The sequence below is a fragment of the Lynx canadensis genome, chromosome C1 (genome assembly GCF_007474595.2).
Source record: "Lynx canadensis isolate LIC74 chromosome C1, mLynCan4.pri.v2, whole genome shotgun sequence".
NCBI classification, from domain to species: domain Eukaryota; kingdom Metazoa; phylum Chordata; class Mammalia; order Carnivora; family Felidae; genus Lynx; species Lynx canadensis.
The window spans coordinates 192137459-192155830 of NC_044310.1; the positions used below are offsets into that span (position 1 = coordinate 192137459).

The window sequence follows — 18372 nt, forward strand, 5'->3', positions numbered from 1 at the left end:
AATGAGTGAAGTGTAAGCAGGACTCTACTTAATGAATGTGCTAATTGTTTTTCTTGCTGGAAATATTAGTGCTGCTTTTAACCACAACATACAGAAGATTAGGAGCCAATTCATTATACTTTGTTTAATGAGTTATATTTATACAATACAACGGCATTGTTAAATTCACATAGTACCCTTCTTAATATTCAAAGCACTTTACTAGAGTGTTCTATTTTAAGCTCAAAGCCCTCCTTTGTCAGGAGGGAAGACAAGAGCAGGATGCCTATTTTAGCATGGTGGTTATGAGTGCAGACTCTGAATTCATGCTGCCTGCATTTGAGTCCTGCCTCTCCCACTTACCAGCTGTCCAATCTCGGAAGACTTATTGACCTCTCTGTGCCTCAGTTGTCTTGTTCATAAAGTGGGGCGAGCGATAGTATCCACCTCATCAGGTGTTGTAGGTATTGGTGAATTAGTTAATGCTTGTAAATTATTTCAAGCAGGGCTGAGTATGCTGTAAGCCTCATAAGTGTATCAGTAATAGCATCAGACCCACCTCTGCCCTCATGGTACCTTCTTACCCAGCATCCAGAGTGATCTTTCAAAACCGAGAATCCCTTCATGTCCTCTGACTGCTTAAAACAGTCCAAAACTGTCCTTGCGTGAAGAGTCGAATCCAAACGTCACCATGGCCACGTACGTTTGCTTGTACCTCATTCTGCAACCCATTTCTCTCTCGCTGCCCCTGCTCTGGTGGTGTAGACATGCTGCTCTCCCTTCTCTTTCTCAAGCACACCAAGCCTCTTGCTGCTTCGAGAACTTTTCCTGGACTGCACTGTCCCCAGATCCTCAGATATCCCCTGAGTCACATCACAACTCAAGGCTGATTCAGGAACACAGGATGCCGTCTGTGACCATCTTATCCCTTGTACTTGGCCACTGCCACTGCCCTATTTAATGGAGAAATGAATGGATTTTTTGTGAACCTTGGGGTTCATGGTCCACTATCATCATTGGTCCTTACTTATCTTCTTTTCTTTATAGCACCTATTACACAAACAATGCGTAAGTATATATATATATATATATATATATATATATATATATGATTTTTATTTATTGGAATACATTCATCATGGTGCCTAAGTCCTTTAGAACTCAGAATCTCCCTGGCTTATCCTATAATTCTTAACCAGTGGTTCTCAAAGTTCAGTGTGTCCTGTGCCCAACCCCAGAGTTGCTGACTCAGTAAGTCAGGGACTATCTCTTCAGGGAGGTGACATTTAAGTTGGGTTCTAAAGAATGCAACGGAGTCCAATCTAATGGGTGCTGAGGGAAGGGAGTGCTGGGTGGAGGGAACAACGGGTGCAAATACTCTGAGCTGAGGCAAGTGCTATGGTGTTTGTGTAACAGAAGGGAGGCTGATACGACTGAAGCTTGGTGAGTGTTTATTGAGTTCCTTTACATCCCTCAGATATACAAATTAGAGTAATTTAGCACTGCTCTATCATGAATTAGGCCAGAATAAATAATGTCTTCACTTCAAGTTGAAACTTTAAACACTTGTAGTATGAAAATATAAGACAGCAGCCCAAATGACTGTAAATTATCACAGAATAATAAGATCCCGAAAGTGGGTGATGGGCATTGAGGAGGGCACCTGTTGGGATGAGCACGGGGTGTTGCATGGAAACCAATTTGACAATAAATTATATTTAATATAAAAAGATAACATAAAATCCCCTCCTAAAATGTAATTTCTAATTCTAGAATTTTTTTTTGGATGTTTATTTATTTCTGAGACAGAAAGAGACAGAGCATGAGTGGGGAAGGGGCAGAGAGAGACAGAGACACAGAACTGGAAGCAGGCTCCAGGCTCTGAGCTGTCAGCACAGAGCCTGATGTGGGGCTCGAAGTCACGGACCGTGAGATTGTGACCTGAGCCGAAGTCGGTTGCTCAACCGACTGAGCCACCCAGGCACCCCTGTAATTTCTAATTCTAATTGAGCTGCACACTTATGATTTATGTATTTTCTTGTATGGAACAATTCTGAAAGTTAAATCTAAAATATAATAACATTTCCTCATGGATGCAAAGGAGATGCATAACTTCTCTGTTCAGAACTATTTGCTAGCAATCCATGACCTTTAGGGCATAATCTCAAACCTCCAGAAGGGCACATAAGGCCCATCTCTATTGGCCTGTTTTTCTTCTCCTTAGTCTCCTAAAATGTACGTTTCTGCTTTGACTGGAACCCCTGCATATCCCAAATGGGCGTGCCAACTCATGCCTTGAACCGTTATTACACCTGGCGGCTCTGGGAAGCCTCCTCCAGCCGTGTCCCCTCGAGTCTGAGCGAGTTCCCCCACCCCCCACGCCTCTATCACATCAGAGCTCACGTCCTCCTCCACATTGTGATGTGTTCCACTGGCCTCTTTTGTTTACTTGTCTATTCTGGGCTTGGCTCTGAGCTCCCAGAAGGCGGGGAGTGTGCCTTCGTCTTTTTCCAGTGCCTACCACAGTGCCGGGCATACAGATGGCATGGCCCACATAGATGCTGACCGAACAGATGAATGGCTCTACAAAGTCTCATGCTGCTATGATATGACTTGGGGCGGCTTCAGAAAGCCAGCTGCAGTACTCTCAGTATTAATACTACAGAAAATGCATAAGAACCTTCTTCACACAGGATACCGAAATAATGCTGTACATGGGTTGCATGCTCCATGAAGTTTCAGGATGTCTGACACCTCCCCCTGGGTGCCCCCTAGAGAGGGCAAACGTGTTGTACAAGCCCTTCCTCTTTCTGTGGCATAGATGAGGGGATTAAACGTCTCTCCTGTCACAGGGAGCAGTGTCTTTTTGGTCTCGCTGGGGTCTGGCTTTGATTATTTTTTAATCACTCACGTGGCGTCCATCCCCCTTCCATGGCTGATGCTTTCTCGGCCTGTAGAAACTAGAGCTTACATGTCATACCCTCAGAGGTGTTTTCTGTCTCTCAGGGCAGCTTGTCCATTCCTTTGTAGCACCCAACACAATCTTTACTCACATATTTATTTCTTTACCGCCTCTCTGAGACCTGGGTGTTGACTTCTCAAGCACAGAGACGGTCCTATTCTCTTCACTAGACAGAACACTGTGTGGTACTTCACCAGCATCTGGTGAGCATTTGGCAGGATGAGTTTGGGATGAATTACCCTCCTACTCCTAATGGGTGGCCCCAATTTTGAAAGAAGTCACATAATATAATTCTCAGAAGACAAACTGGAAGGTAGGAATTACGATTGCAATTTTACTGAAAAAGAAATAGCTCAAAGAGAGATTGACTTGATCAAGATAAGTTAATGAGAGAATAAAGGCTTGGATCCTGGTTTTCTGATAACAAGTCAGTTTTTACCTATACAATTATTTTTAGAGGAGATCTCAGGAGTCCTGAAATATGGATGGCTGTTCCAAAGTTTACCCACGTGGAAATTCGATTGTCCCTCTGGTCAGTGCGCGCTACAGAAGAGAAGGAAAATCAACAGGGAGGTAATGAATTCGTGATAGAAATGATCCAAGTGGCGTATTCAACATGCCATTTATGTTTTCCTTCAAGTCTCTATTGTAACCTAATTGATTATAAAACAGCAAGATCTAAATTTGTGATTCACACCAAAAAATAAACTCCTTTGTATGCCATCTCATCTTCAGGAAGATTTCATGAACCGAATTGATAATTGTCAACATTAAGTTCTTTTCAGTCCAACAAGAGTGAAGGAAACTCAAATGTAAAATTCAGTGCCAGGGCGCCTGGGTGGCTCAGTCGGTTAAGCGACCGACTTCGGCTCAGGTCACGATCTCACAGTTCGTGGGTTCGAGCTCTGTGTCGGGCTCTGTGCTGACAGCTCAGAGCCTGGAGCCTGCTTCAGATTCTGTGTCTTCCTCTCTTTCTGCCCCTCCCCTGTTCATGCTCTGTCTCTCTCTCTCTCTCTCTCTCTCTCTCTCAAAAATAAATAAACATTAACAAAATAATAATAAAAAAGATTCAGTGCAGTCAAGATTTTATTTTTGGTTGGGAATCAATCAAAATGAGGCTCTGAGATCATTATTCTAGTTTTCAGAGTGCTCTTTCAAAATAAACACTAGAAAATATTTCATTTTCAAAACATAACGCTTCGTACATATTAGCGTAAAGTACCATGAGTCAGAAACTGTAGTTACAATATCTACACATTGACGCAAAAACTACTATAAAAACACATGATGATAATACAAGCTTCTTTGAATTTTGATGAGCAAATGGCATTGATTCACGTCTCTGTGAATTAAAAGCTTGGGAAATGTCTACTGACCTTTGCCTTTGATGTTGCATTGTCTGCTATCTATAGAAATAACTTCTTGTCTATTCTCATAATAAATTCAGATGTTTAATACACCTTCCTGAAATGATTTTGGCCACAACCCACAGGGAAGGAGAGTTATTGCTTCTGCCTGTGGTAGGAACTGGGGAGGCCCCTCACTGGGAGAGGCATTTGGGCTGGGTCTTGGAGAATGAAGAGGACCTTGCTGAGTGAGTGAGATTAATGTTTCCCTGGTGATGGATAGCGTGAACAAAGACTCAGAGATGAGCTAGGTCTGCAGAGGATGCTGAGAGTTTGCGGAAGTCCTGTGAGCATAGAGGACAAGGAGCGAAGAGGGGAAAACAAAGATGGGGAAATAAGACTGGGAAGGTAAGTTGAAGCCATGTCAAGAAAAGCCTCATGACATATTGAATCTTACAGGATTCATCACAAGAGCAGTTGGGAAGTATTGACATTATATGAAATAGTGCTTAAGGAATTAAAGACCAAGGTCAACACCTAAAGATATGAACCGATGTGAACCTCACAAAGAAGCTAACAACTAAGCATCCAGCTCTGTACTCCAAGCATTCTGTAGAGGAAATAAAGAACAGAAGCTGACTGTCTTGCATTAGTAATGTGAAACAGCGATGTCTTCATCTATAATCTACATCTGTAAGGTAAACCACTGTACTGTAACCTAGGAATACACTGAGAGATAGTTAGGAACTCAGGGTCGGGGGTTGGGGCATGGATTCCTTTTAGCCACTCAAGCTTTAAATTTTTTTTAAATGTTTTATTTATTGTTGAGACAGAGACAGACAGAGCGTGAGCAGGGGAGGGGCAGAGAGAGAGAGAGCGAGAGCGAGACACAGAATCCGAAGCAGTCTCCAGGCTCTGAGCTGTCAGCACAGAGCCTGACGTGGGGCTTGAACTCACGAACCATGAGATCATGACCTGAGCCGAGGTAGGACACTTAACTGACTGAGCCACCCAGGCGCCCCTAGCCACTCAAGCTTTAAAATCTATGGTCTGACAGGACACTTACCTGGGGTTTGATTTCTTTAACTGTAAATGAGGGATTGATTATGTCAATGATTTATGGTAGAGGTCGACACATTTTTTTCTATAAAGGGCTAGAGCATACATGTTTAGGATTTGAGAGTTATAAAAAAAAAAAAAGAATTTGAGAGTTATATAAACTCTATCACAACTACCCAACTTTGCCATTGTACTTTAAAAGGAGCTATAGACAGTATATAATTAAATGCATGTGGCTGTATTCCAGTAAACTTTACTAATGGACATTGAAATCTGCATTGTGTTTAATTTTACTATGTCACAAGGTATTATTCTTTTTGTGATTTTTTCAACCATTAAAATAGTGTGAAACCCATCCTTAGTTTGTAGACCATAAAAACTAGGCAGTGGGCTGGGTTTTAGCCCATGGGCCATTGTTGGTCAATCCCTATTTCTTTATGCCTAATTTATTCATTGGACAAATGTAATACTTTTCAACAATAGTGTATTTTCATTTTTTTCATTTAATAAATTATTTTTAAATGTAGCCTATCTGATTTGACAAAACTTGTGCCAGTTATAAGGGTACTTGCTTTATGGTTATAGACGCTTATCAAAGAACCCTCTACAGGACCCAAATAAAATAACTTTCCTGATAATCCCACTATGGTCACAGAATAGGTCAAAGAGAACCTACTTCACCAATCCTTATATTGTCACTTAGAGGGATAAGAGAGTATTTTTAAAAATACAGCATTAATATTTTTAGGACATTGTTTTAAAAAATGAGAAAGGGTTAAACAGGTATGTATACATTGATGTTCAGAGTAGCATTATTCATAATAGCCAAAAGGTGGAAATTACCCAAAAGCCCATCAATGGACGAACAGATAAACAAAATGTGATATACACTTTCAGTGGAATATTATTCAGCCTTAAACAGGAATGAAATTCCAACAATGCTACCACATGGATGAACCTTGAAGACGTAACGCGAAGTGAAATAAGCCAGATACAAAAGGACTAATGTCGCATACTTCCTTTTGTATGAACTATCTAGAGTAGTCACGTTCACAGAGACAGAAAATAAAATAGTGGTTGTTGGGGCGCCTGGGTGGCTCAGTCTGTTAGGCATCCGACTTTGGCTCAAGTCATGATCTCACGTTTCGAGAGTTCGAGTCCTGCATCGGGCTCTGCGCTGACAGCTCAGAGGCTGGAGCCTGCTTCGGATTCTGTGTCACCCTCTCTCTGCCCCTCCTCTGCTTGTTCTTTCCCTCCCCCTCTCTCTCTGAAGAATAAATAAACATTAAAAAAAAAAAGCTCACAAAAACAAAGAATAGTGGTTGCCAGAGGCCGGACAAAGGGGAAAATGGGAGTTGGTGTTTAATGTGTACAGTGTTTCAGTTTAGGAAGATGAAAAAAGTTCTGGAGATGAAGGGTTGTGACGGCTGTGCAACAATACAAATGTACATAATGCTGCTGACCTGCACACTTAAGAATGGTTAGGTAAATTTTATGTTATGTATATTTTACTACGATGATTTAAAAGGATGAGAGAATGAGAAAATGGCGAATCTAGTACCCCACGAGGCAAAAGGAAAAATCGAGCATAAGCTGCAGGACTAACCCCTAGCAGAGTAGTACAGGGCTCTTTGAACACAAAGTGACCAAGATAACTTTAATGTCTGGGGTTTTTTTTTTAGCGTTCTATTTATTACCAACGTCTGTGTTTTGAGTACTCTATTCCAGAGCACATTGCTTCAGAGTATCCTTTCAAATGACATTTTACAAAGGAGGAGACAGAGATTCAGAGCGTTTCATTGTCAAGGAACCAATAGGCAGGAGTGAGAAGCAAGTCCGTGGCTGTGCTTCCAAAGCCTCTGCGCTAAGCCACCATAGACCACTGCCTCCTTGAATTCTGAATCCACTCGTGTTAGGCTGTTGAAATCCTCTGCCGCTGAATACGGGATTTTTGCAATTCCGTAGCCATTGCTACCTCCGAAAGAGAGAGGACTCAGTTGCATTCCTTAGAGTCTGGGTCCGTGACATAGGACCTGTGGGCTGTTGGTTATGGAAAGGCCAGAAGGTCATTGCTATGTGCCGGCTGACGGTGCTGTGGGCCAGGTTGATTTGTGCCTCCACTCTGGGTAGAGTGACTAATACAGCCTTTAGCCCACAGATTCCCACCTCAAACGTTTACACGACACCACTAAATAATAAATACGTGCATGCCTTATCTCTCCTACTTGACTGTAAGATAAAGGCAGGAGCTGAGCCTGTTTAATATTTATATCCTCCATAAGATCGCCCTGTGCAGTGCTTTGCACCAAGTAGGGACTCAGCAAATATTTGTTGAATGAATGCATAAATGAATGTTAAATAATCTGCCTCCAGATTTTCCTTTTGTTTCAAATTTTCTCCTCCATCTGACACATGCAAGTTTCTTCCGTGTCCCTTTCATGGATATTACAGATGCCCTCAACTATTTTTCATGTTTTTCTGGCCTGCTTTTTCTCATCACTGCTGAAACAGACTGGGGGCCAAAAATAGAACCTCCTTGACAACTTTGCAGAGGACTTACGTCCCCGATTCCTGAGGTGGCAATACTGATTCTGTTAGAGCAGAATGGGAGTTTTATGACTGCCACATTCTTGGTTTTGCCTGACTTTAGAAGGGATACAAGTTTTCCCGGAATGGTGGTTAATACAAACTGTAATCACCCTCGGAAGCTGGGGTTCAGGACAAATAGAGGAATGTCACAACTTGTCTTAAGGATGCTTAAAGATGCTCAAAAAGGAAACAGAATTCTCTCTCTCTCTCTCTCCTTCTTTCCTCCCTCCTTCCCTCCTTCCCCTCCCACACATTCTTGTTCTCTGTCTTTGTTTCTTTCTCTATTTCTTGCAATCTCTGGTTTATGGCAGGGTCAGTGACTCATATTTGTTTTCAAGCCAGTGCATATTATGAAGACACAAGACAAGAATGTGTGTAAACACATACTCTGCCACAATGCCAATTCCTCCGGATTAAACTGGGGAAAACCCACAGTGACAGACACTGCCTCAATCTAGAATTGTCTCTGATCCACATACACTGGCACAGAGGTTCCCAGTATTGCTCTGGGGGAATTAGGTAGGAGACCTGGCTTCTTCTCTGAGGGCTTCTTCTCTTCTGCTCTGTCTAGAGCAGCTGAAATACCCGCCACTGAAGATGCCCTGAAGGTCAAAAATCCTCCCCACCCCTCCAAGAATCTCCTACAGTGGTCTCTTTGGGTCTTGGTGTCTTTTGCTCTATTTTAGGTTTCTCTTGCTAATCTGCATGTGACTTTGGGAAAGAAAAATCTAATATGTTAGCATCTAATTATGTAAACACTTTCTTTAAGTTAGAAACAATATTTAAAACTGTGGCAGGAAAGGTGTACCACCTCTGTTCTCCTTGGGAGAACTAGGTTTCTCTTCAAGTTAAGGAAATAGAGGAACTATTGTGTGTATAAATATGTATACACATAATTTCTATATCTATACCTATATCTAAACATCTATATGTATCTCTAGCAATATCTATCCATACTGAAATGCAACAGAATTTTGAAAGCACTCTTAGCATTATGAGCTATAAGAAGATTGGTTAGCAGAATGTAATCTTTGTAGTTCACTTAGTGTCTAACTATATCTTATATTTCTAACCTTAGGCTCAGCCACAATGATGGTCTTCCCTCCTTTTTTCCCTCCATCCTTGGGTTCTGGAGTCTTTAACAGTCTGTGAGGAGGGAGGCTACTGGTAATGCACAGAGGAGGGGGACCTTGGGGACAGGAAGGGAGGGAAGCAGGAATTAACAAGGTCGAGGGAGCACACGTGTGGGAGAGGCTACGGGCAAGTGGGGAAGAGAAAGGTCTTACTCCTGTGACCTTGGGGGTGCCTTAAATAGACGAGGGACATTATCTTCTGGTTCTGCATGAAAAGCTTCTTTTCACGTCGAAGGCAGAGAAGTGACTATACCTTTTAGGGATTCCCAGTCTGTGTTTGCCAGCTTTTTGGTGCTCTGCCCATCCTCCCCATCACCAGCTGTCAGCTGGATTCCACCATAAGGAAGACAGTCCTGAAGACAGTCCTAAATGGACCCATTTAACCAGTGGGCAGTAAGCATATCACCCCTCCTGCTATGGTAAAGGGGCACAGGTCTAAGTGAAATGAGTAAGTAGTCTTATGTATTATTCATTTCTCCCTCTTTACCCAGCATGATCTTAGATCTCTAGAACACTTTCTGGCCTTACAAAATGCCCTAAAGTAGGGGCGCCTGGGTGGCTCAGTCGGTCGAGCATCCGACTTTGGCTCAGGTCATGATCTCGCGGTTTGTGGGTTCGAGCCCCTCTTCGAGCTCTGTGCTGACAGCTCAGAGACTGGAGCCTGCTTTGGATTCTGTGTGTCCTTCGCTGTCTGCCCATCCTCTGCTTGTGTTCTGTCTCTGCCCCTCAAAAATATATCAATAAATAAATGTAAAAAAAAAATTTTTAAAAACAAAATGCCCTAAAGTACATTTGAAAACCTTGAGGTAGTTATACTTGGCTTTCAAACTATGTCATGCCTTTGTTCAAAACTTCATCACCTCTCCCGAGCCATTGCGATAAACCCCTTCCTGGTCTCCACGTCTTCCAATCTACTTTGTAACTGATGGTGAAGTTGTCTTTCTAATTCACAAATCTACAATTGCCATTATCCTGCTTTTCATTTTCACCTGTTTTTTAAGGTTTAATTTCCCTTTTCTTCCCCAAATGAAGTATAATATGACATCCCAATATATAAAACACTGAAGCATCTCTGCTCCGTAGGAGTAGGGTTGGGTGTGGGCAGAGTCCCTGCTCATTCAGTCTATGTCCCCACATCTTTGGCCCCCTTGTCCTTGACCAACCCTCGTCCTCCTCCTCTCAGTGGCACACACAGGATCCCTTAGGACCTGTTTTAATCATGAACATCCAAAGCACATGGCACAGCTTCTCCAGCTCCCTTTCTGTGCCGTTTCAACTCTGGGCCCCTCCCTGTGCTCTCCCCCTTTGCACCATCTACCTCCCTCCTTGGAATGTTCTCCTCCTTGCTGCCTGGTGATCTCCTCTCAGCCTTGGAGAAGGGGCTCAGGTGTTACCCCCGCTTAGAACCGTCCCCAACATCCCTGGAGAGAGTCGATCACCCTTTGTGCCCATGGCTATCCCTGACCATTTCCACGATGCCATTTATTACATCGTTTTGCAGTTCTCTCTCTGTAGCCGTATTATTCCTCACTCGGTGATCAGAGAGGCCATGTCTTACTGTGTGTTCTTCCATGTCTGTTCCTGTCTCCTAGCATCGTGCGTGTCCACAGCAAGTTGAAATGATCATCGCTGGCTAAATGGGGAAAAATAGTGCACTGAGCCCGAGTCAGAATCAAAGAGTATCTTGAGTCCATTGATAGCTTAGCAAACTCGGTGAAAATAAGTGAATGTTGTCTTTATTTGTGAAGTAAATGGACATTGTGGTTTTCTCTTTTCAAGTATGTCATCCAGACAAAATGGACTTCTTAGGGCACATTTTCAGTCACAATGTCCAGAGTCAAATGAAACTGAAGAAAATGGTGCCCCAGCATTCCCAGGATGTGATCCTCCTTCAAGGAGGATCATTACCTTCTCCCTGGGGTCTCTGTTGACTTATCATTCCTATGTTTGTCTCTTTCTATTTAACTCTTCTAATGATGGTTGTTTGTACCTAATTCTTTCCTAAATTCCCTACCCTGGACTCAGTCAGTGTTTTGAATTGAAATATGTTGATCCATGGAAGCAAAAGTTGGGTCTCATGGCTCTTTGTACCGTCTCTTCTGTTAATCAACAAAGTACTTGAATCTCCAAGGACTCTTTCTCAAAGCCTTGTCAAAAAAAAAAAAAAAAAAAAAAAGGAAAGAAAAGAAAAGAAAAAAGAAAAAAATCAGAAAGTAATTATTCAGGGGAAAGAAGGTTTAATGAAACATATGCCTTTTGTTATTTTGAGCATGTGGGTCTTCTTTAGAAGTCATAGAAAGGTAAAGATTACTATCAAGAAGGAAAGAAAGAAAGAAAGAAAGAAAGAAAGAAAGAAAGAAAGAAAGAAAGAAAGAAAGTTACTTAGCAGTGTCCACATTTCAAGGATGTAACAGAATTTAAGGGCAAAATGTATATTTGCTAGGAAAGTGCAATCAGGGGCATCACTAGGTATGCAAAAGAAAGTACACAAGCTAGATGGTTTGTGACAGGAATGCTCACTTTTTATTGGTAGGCAGGGGTTCCTGGGAGCTAGGAGAGGAGAGTTGGAAAATGGGAATCTTGCTAGGGAGAGGGGACCCGGCAATATGGTGGCGGGCCAGCGTGCAAGGCAGGAAAGTGCTGATAGGAAACTTCCCCTTGGGGGATGGATGAGGAACTATAAGAACACTATTCCCTTGTATTCAGTTTTGAGTTGTTTATTATTCCATGAGGTGCTGGTCCCTCTTCCTTACACCCAAGCATTCAAAAAAGTCTGTTGTGAACAATGGCTTTTTGTTGGCAGTGTGTTTTGGAAGAAATGAGGAGAAAGGTGGCTGCACATAGCATGAAAAGAGGAGAGGACTCACAGGAGAAGGGAAAGTAAGCAAGGATCAAGAAGTCAGAAGAGGTAGGAAGTCTGGGCAGGAGCTAGCTAGGGTAGCAATAGACTCCAGGAGAATACCACAGAGTCATGAGGAGTATGCTCTACATCTCCCGGGGCCTGGATTAGTGACTCAAACCATTTCCTCTGGATGTTAAAGGAAAGGATGATTTTTCCCTTGGGCTACAAAAGAAATGCTTAACATAAGGGTGTGTGTGCTCTCTCGGAATGATGCTTCTCCCCACTAGCAGGGCTATTCCACGGCCTCTGTAGGACCTGGGTGTCCCTATTATAGAGCCCTCATGTCCCATCTGTCACATTACATATGGTCAATATTCTCTTGTAAGAATCTGAAACCATCTTTGTGATTTTGCTTTTGATAATATATATTCTTGATGTAATTATTTGTGTTTATTCAGAGTTTAGTGTTTTAATTTGGACCCAATGAATTTTTAAGATCAGATCTTAGACATTTTCATGGACCTCTGCAAAGCTTCTGAACCTTCAGCCCCTGGGCTCAACATAACTGATGGATAAAATGTTCATACGCGACAGTAAGCTCTTTCTTGCAGAGGGAAAGCCAATTTCCAAAGAGGTATTATCAGCTTCTCTTGATAAATACAAATATTTAACTCACACCCACAAATGCTTAATTTAGACCCTGGTTTTTCAAGCAGAATTTCAGTGGGTTAATGAAAATAGCATAGAAATAATTTTTAGTGTAGGTCTTTATCTATAAGCCTTTTGGTTATCAGTTAGGGTCGTGTCTCTAATTAAAAAACAAAACAACACAAGGCACAGAGTGATTAGTAAATTAAAACCTTCAAAGTAAATCTCAAGCCTGATAAGAACTCTAATTTTTAAAAGTGTTTTTATGTCAAGAGACAATTTAAAGTACAGGTTTTATAGATATTTTCCTTTTACATAGAATTCTCTTAGCTAATCAGATGTTGAGCGGCGTTTCCTTTAATTTCATCTGGCCAAGCTTCCCTCCATCTGTTTTCCCATAATGCTCTCATTCTCTCCTCCAGATGTTTGGCACAGCATCTCAACTCGATGCCTATTTCTTCTTGTTCTCCTTCACCTCACATGAACCTTCCAAGTCATAATTCTTTGGAAATAGACACAAGGAGCTTTATTTCAAATTACCATCTTTTACTTAAGGAGTCTCATCTCTAAGGTCAGTACAAGTCAAAAAAAATTCTTTCTCGTTGTAGAATTTCTTGGCTGTGTATATTCTAGAAAGAGAGAAAGAAAGAAAGAAAGAAAGAAAGAAAGAAAGAAAGAAAGAAAGAAAGAAAGAAACCAGAAGCACAAGACTGTTAAGCAATATCCTCATGTCCACATAAGCCAGGCTCAGGAACAGGAATTAAACATCAAGAATTTAACTTTTGATTCTTTTTTAACATTTGATTTACTGAGAACTAAAGCTGTTCTATCAGTCACTTTACAGCTTCCACTTTGATCAATGCCTCTATTCAATAGGGGGTCAAATACCTGAAGGGAAATAAAAGAACTCTCTGGAACATATGGCAGGAAAGGATCATTTGTGTGTGCTTGCAGAGAAGACAAATGACTCACATTCCGCTCTCTCACTGTGTCAGTGTTCTGTGCTACTCAGCCGATCCTAGACAACCGCGTGCTCTAGCTAATCTACTGTGTTTCAAAGCAAACGAAATGGAAATAAAGGTGGAAATATCTGGAAAGTAAATCATGATTTTAAAAAAGATCTAGTGGCATGAAAAATTTTCTCTGACAAAGTGTACAGCCTGTTAGGAAAATTCCTTTCTGAGACCACCTGCTGATAGTCTATTTTATAACTAGAGAGAATACTGCCTTATGTCCAAAACTTAGATAGAACTAAAGCATTTGATGGGAAAGAAAAAAAAAATACCATAAACCTCATTAAGAACTTAGGTAGTTTTCACGGTGCAAACGAATCTACGAAATAGAAAAGTTCTCCTTCCTGTCACTTGAAATAGAGTTTCGCCTTCCTCGTGTCTCATGTTTGCCCTTTATTCTTCTGCCCTTACTGCCAACATCTGGGTAAAGTCAGTATAGGCTCGTGCTGCGCTTGGGCGATGGCCTTGAGTACATGTCTCCCCGCTTTCAGGCTCTCAGGATCCCGTCCATCTATCTACTAGAACTCCTGCCGAGGAGAACTCTCGGCATTTGTTTAGAAGAAATAGCTCACAGGGTGGGGGGCGGGGAGGGGGTGCTGAAGACAAGCACCAAGGACCCACTCAAGGGTGTGGGTGGAACTTCCCCAAAACAGATGAATACGAGCAGCATCTTGCCTGTGTCACAAGGAAAAGGAGTAGAAAGTCAAAAAGCAGGGACTGGGAAATAGAAGGAATGGGCCCGGGGTCATAGATATCTCTCTTCTTGATGTGTCTTGATGTGTCTTGCTTCATGACCCCCACTTTTAGAAAGCCGCCAAGCTTATGAAATATTTGGAAGTAGTGGCCTTGGGGAGAACCTATGGAGCTGGGCATCACGTCTACACAAATGTGCAGGGCACAGGAGCACGGAGCCATCGGGAAGAGAGAGGAAATGAGTGTAAGAAAGCATGGGAAACGTAGGAGGGCTTTGAACCGTCACAAGGGTGGCATCAGACTCCTGTCATCGCTCTCCTGACACAGGCGAACTGGCTGAGATTTAGGTCAGGCTGCGAATGATTCACATTACCTGTGGAGTTGACTTTGAACTCGTCGGTCTGACTTTCCAGCCCTGTGTGATCGTGCTTTCTTTGACTACATTCCAGCCTCTTTTCCTCTTTCAGGGTGGTCGAACTGAGCTGATCATTTTTCCATGAATGTGAATATTACTGCTTGAGTGATCTGGGGAAAATGAGTTAGGATTTCAGAATTTGAGTCTATTTATCTGGAAATTATCTGTGAATAAACTCGTGGGGTTGTCGCAAGAATTAAAGGCGATAACGTGTGTAGAAAAGAATCTGTCACCCGCTTCTCATACCATTAGACACCCAGTGAGTCTCGTCTCCCACCCACTCTGTCCCCACTGTCCCTTAGGAATTTTTGTTCCTATTGCTCCTTTTATGTGACTTTCTCTCCCCGCCACGTTCAAAAGGCTATCCTACTTTATCACATATGGCCTAGCATTGTAGTGATTAACGTCTCCCTCATTTCCTCATATGGATTGTAAACATACCAAGAACAGTCATCTTTATATCCCTTATCGCATCTAAAGAGTTTGCAAACAGGATACGCTCCATAAATATCTACTGAATACATTCTGTATTATTATTTACCAAAATGGTCCCCATGATTTTCAATCACAAAATTTAAATTTATTCTGTTAAGAGCTCAAAAATAAGGGGCGCCTGGGTGGCGCAGTCGGTTAAGCGTCCGACTTCAGCCAGGTCACGATCTCGCGGTCCGTGAGTTCGAGCCCCGCGTCAGGCTCTGGGCTGATGGCTCAGAGCCTGGAGCCTGTTTCCGATTCTGTGTCTCCCTCTCTCTCTGCCCCTCCCCCGTTCATGCTCTGTCTCTCTCTATCCCCAAAAAAATAAACATTGAAAAAAAAAAAAGTTTAAAAAAAAAAAAAGAGCTCAAAAATAAGGCGGCAGAAGTTCCCTACTAAATATTTCTCACTCAGTTTTCAAGGACCACGTTTTAAATACCGAGCCACATTCCCTCAAAGACGTCTATCACTGCCTAGGTCATAACCAGTACAATGTTTTGACATAAATCAAGTCCATAGTATGAAACTGAATAGACCTTATTTGAAGCTTCACACTAATGAAGGAAGGAACATAAAATCATTTGGAAAAGAGCTGCCGCACGTTGGGCACGCGCTAATTTAAAAAAATGGAATGTTTCTTTTCACCATCCCTAAGTTATTGGGATGGCAGGTGTTCCTGTTTTATGTTGTTGCTGATGTTTTCAATTGAGGAGTAAATTTTGCCTGTAGGCAGTTAATCATCTGGGCCTTTTGGAAAACTTAATTGAGAGGTCATTATTTGCCTTGCTTCCTTCTTCCTCCACATCTCCACAGCATATCGGCAACAGCAGTGACGTACTACTCTGCTGGTAATTCATAGGGTATATTCAGAACCACAGATCATGGCTGTTAGACCTGCCAGATGTCCCTAGTCCCTTGCTGCAATTAAGTTCCAGCATAGCCCAATTTGAAAGAGATGGAGAAACCCCAGTTCTAATTAAGAATATTCATGAGTTTGCACCTCGGAAAGCCAGAAATCACATACTGTGCCAGAGTGGACCAGATCCTTTCCTTTGAGAAGAGGGTTTTAAATAAGTCACCAGGTAGGCACTTATGGGAAGTTCGGAAGTGAAACAGGAGGCATGAGATTGAATGAACTGGCTGAACTCTTGGCCAGACCAGTCTTAATAAGAATTTAAAAGGCTGTATCAGATCTCCTAACACTGGCCGTACATTATCATCTGAGAAGCTTATAAGAGAAAAATCACCCGTGCCTGGGCCCACCCGCAAGGCTAGTCTAGATCAAGAAAAAGAAGCAGTATTGTTGTTGGCATGCTCATCTCCAAGCAGAAGTCGCCGCCGGACAGTTGCTATGGTAACCACGAGCTTGTTCTTCTAAGACGTTAAAAATGAGAACGCAAAGCGTGTTCAGCTGGACTGGAAACAGGTGCGATGTATATAGCACGTTTGAAGTGGAGTCAACCAATCACATGAGGCGATGCAGAGGTTCTCGGCCGCACCTGCGATCAGTTATCAGCAGTCCCTAATGGCATCTTCAGAAGCAAGACAAGGAGTGACCTTCAACGCGATGCTCTCCCGGAGTGGCAGAGATCACACTCTATGAACCGCTTGGTGTTCTGTCCGTTGTGATCCTGGAGTCGGAACCCTTGAAAATATGTGGGATACATGATTGCAGCTTACGAGACCAGAGGTTCGGTTTCTGTCATTAACTAACTGTGAGACGGGCACATCACCGGGCCTTTCTTGGTGACAATTTCCTTATCTAATAAAGGAAAGAGGTAGGTTTCAAGAGGTAGGTTTCGGGGTTAGAAGGGGCCTTACAGGCGATGTGTTTCATCCTACAATGGACATCTGTTGTTTAGGGGCCTCCAAACTCCACTTCCCCTTTATTCTGTAGCCGATTCTTGGCTTTCCTTTGGAAATCAGTCTTCCCTCACTCTCGGACCTGGTATTGACTCTACCTGTGGCTCCATTTTACCCAGGCCCGACCAGTTTGAAACACTGTATTCCCCATTCACAAGGTGAGTGGTTTAAGGATGTGCCTGAAGTCAATTAAATCCAATGAAACTCAATTCTGGGACTTTTCCTGGGATTACGGTGAAGGAGAAACTCTTTTTTTTTTTTTTTTTTTTGCTGGGCTTTATGTGTTTAGGAAAAAAGCTGAAGATGTGAGGAGCAATTTTGTCATCACAGAGGGAGAATGTGCATGAGGATGAAGCCAGCACAATAAAAATGAGAGCTCATTAGAGCTAATAGATGGAGAGGTACAGTGTCCCGGTGACATAATTCAAAGCTCCTAGATGCAGCTATGCCTGAAGTTGGTGTACCTTTTTCAGTGACCGAAACCAATGAAGTTCCCCCTTTGAAAAAGTGAAGCCAGTTTGAATTGAATTTCTCTTACTTAGGTCCAAAAGAGTTCTGGGTATACAAACCCCTCTTTTTAGAGGCTTAGGGAGCCAACACCGGTGGTGGTGACCTATCCAGAGGTAGGACAGACCTAGAAAAAGTCAGAGGCAGGACTAGCACCAATTTCTGAGCTTCTCAATTCAAAGACTTTAAAAATACGTCGAAACCTGGAATTTTTCAAGGCATGATAAAGACAGCTTTGAAATTTACATTCAACTGACTCTTCCCTCTTTTCTAGTAACATCAGTCTTCTCATAATTCTTTTTTTTTAATTTTTTTAAGTTTTATTTATTTATTTTTGAGAAAGGGACAGAGAGAGTGAGTGGGGGAGGGGCAGAGAGAGGGGAAGAGAGAGAGAATCCCAAGCAGGCTCTGTGCTGTCAGCACGGAGCCCGACGTGGGGCTTGAACTCACACACTGTGAGATCATGACCTGAGCCGAAACCAAGAGTCAGACTCTTAACCGACTGAGCCACCCAGGCGCCCCAGTCTTCTCATAATTCTTGATAGATTTATCTTCTTGGGGCCTTTTGCTGTTTCTGGGTTCACTTAGTTTGTACCCAGTGTACCTACCTACCAAGTCAATGAGAAAGAAATGGAACAACAATTCACCACACAAATCAGTATTTTGATAGCACATAGGTCACGTAAACAATAGGTTGTCTGTGTTTCCTCTTTTTCAAGTTTATTTTTCAATACATCATGGCACCAAGACCTCACTTTCCTATCAGAGGCAGAAGAGACAGATATCTTCAAAAGGAAGAATGTGAAATTCGAGCTTCATATTTCGCTGAAAATTGAGTTCTACCAACTG

The 18372-nt window shown here is 42.3% G+C and overlaps 1 protein-coding gene across 1 annotated transcript in view; it reads left to right on the forward strand.

Annotated features, from left to right (window-relative positions):
* Window positions 1-18372, forward strand: part of CPO (carboxypeptidase O) — a 108812-nt gene that overhangs the window by 14751 nt on the left and 75689 nt on the right. The window contains 2 exon segments of the mRNA XM_030323766.1: window positions 2494-2689; window positions 4571-4695. Coding sequence (XP_030179626.1) covers window positions 2494-2689; window positions 4571-4695 — 321 coding nt within the window.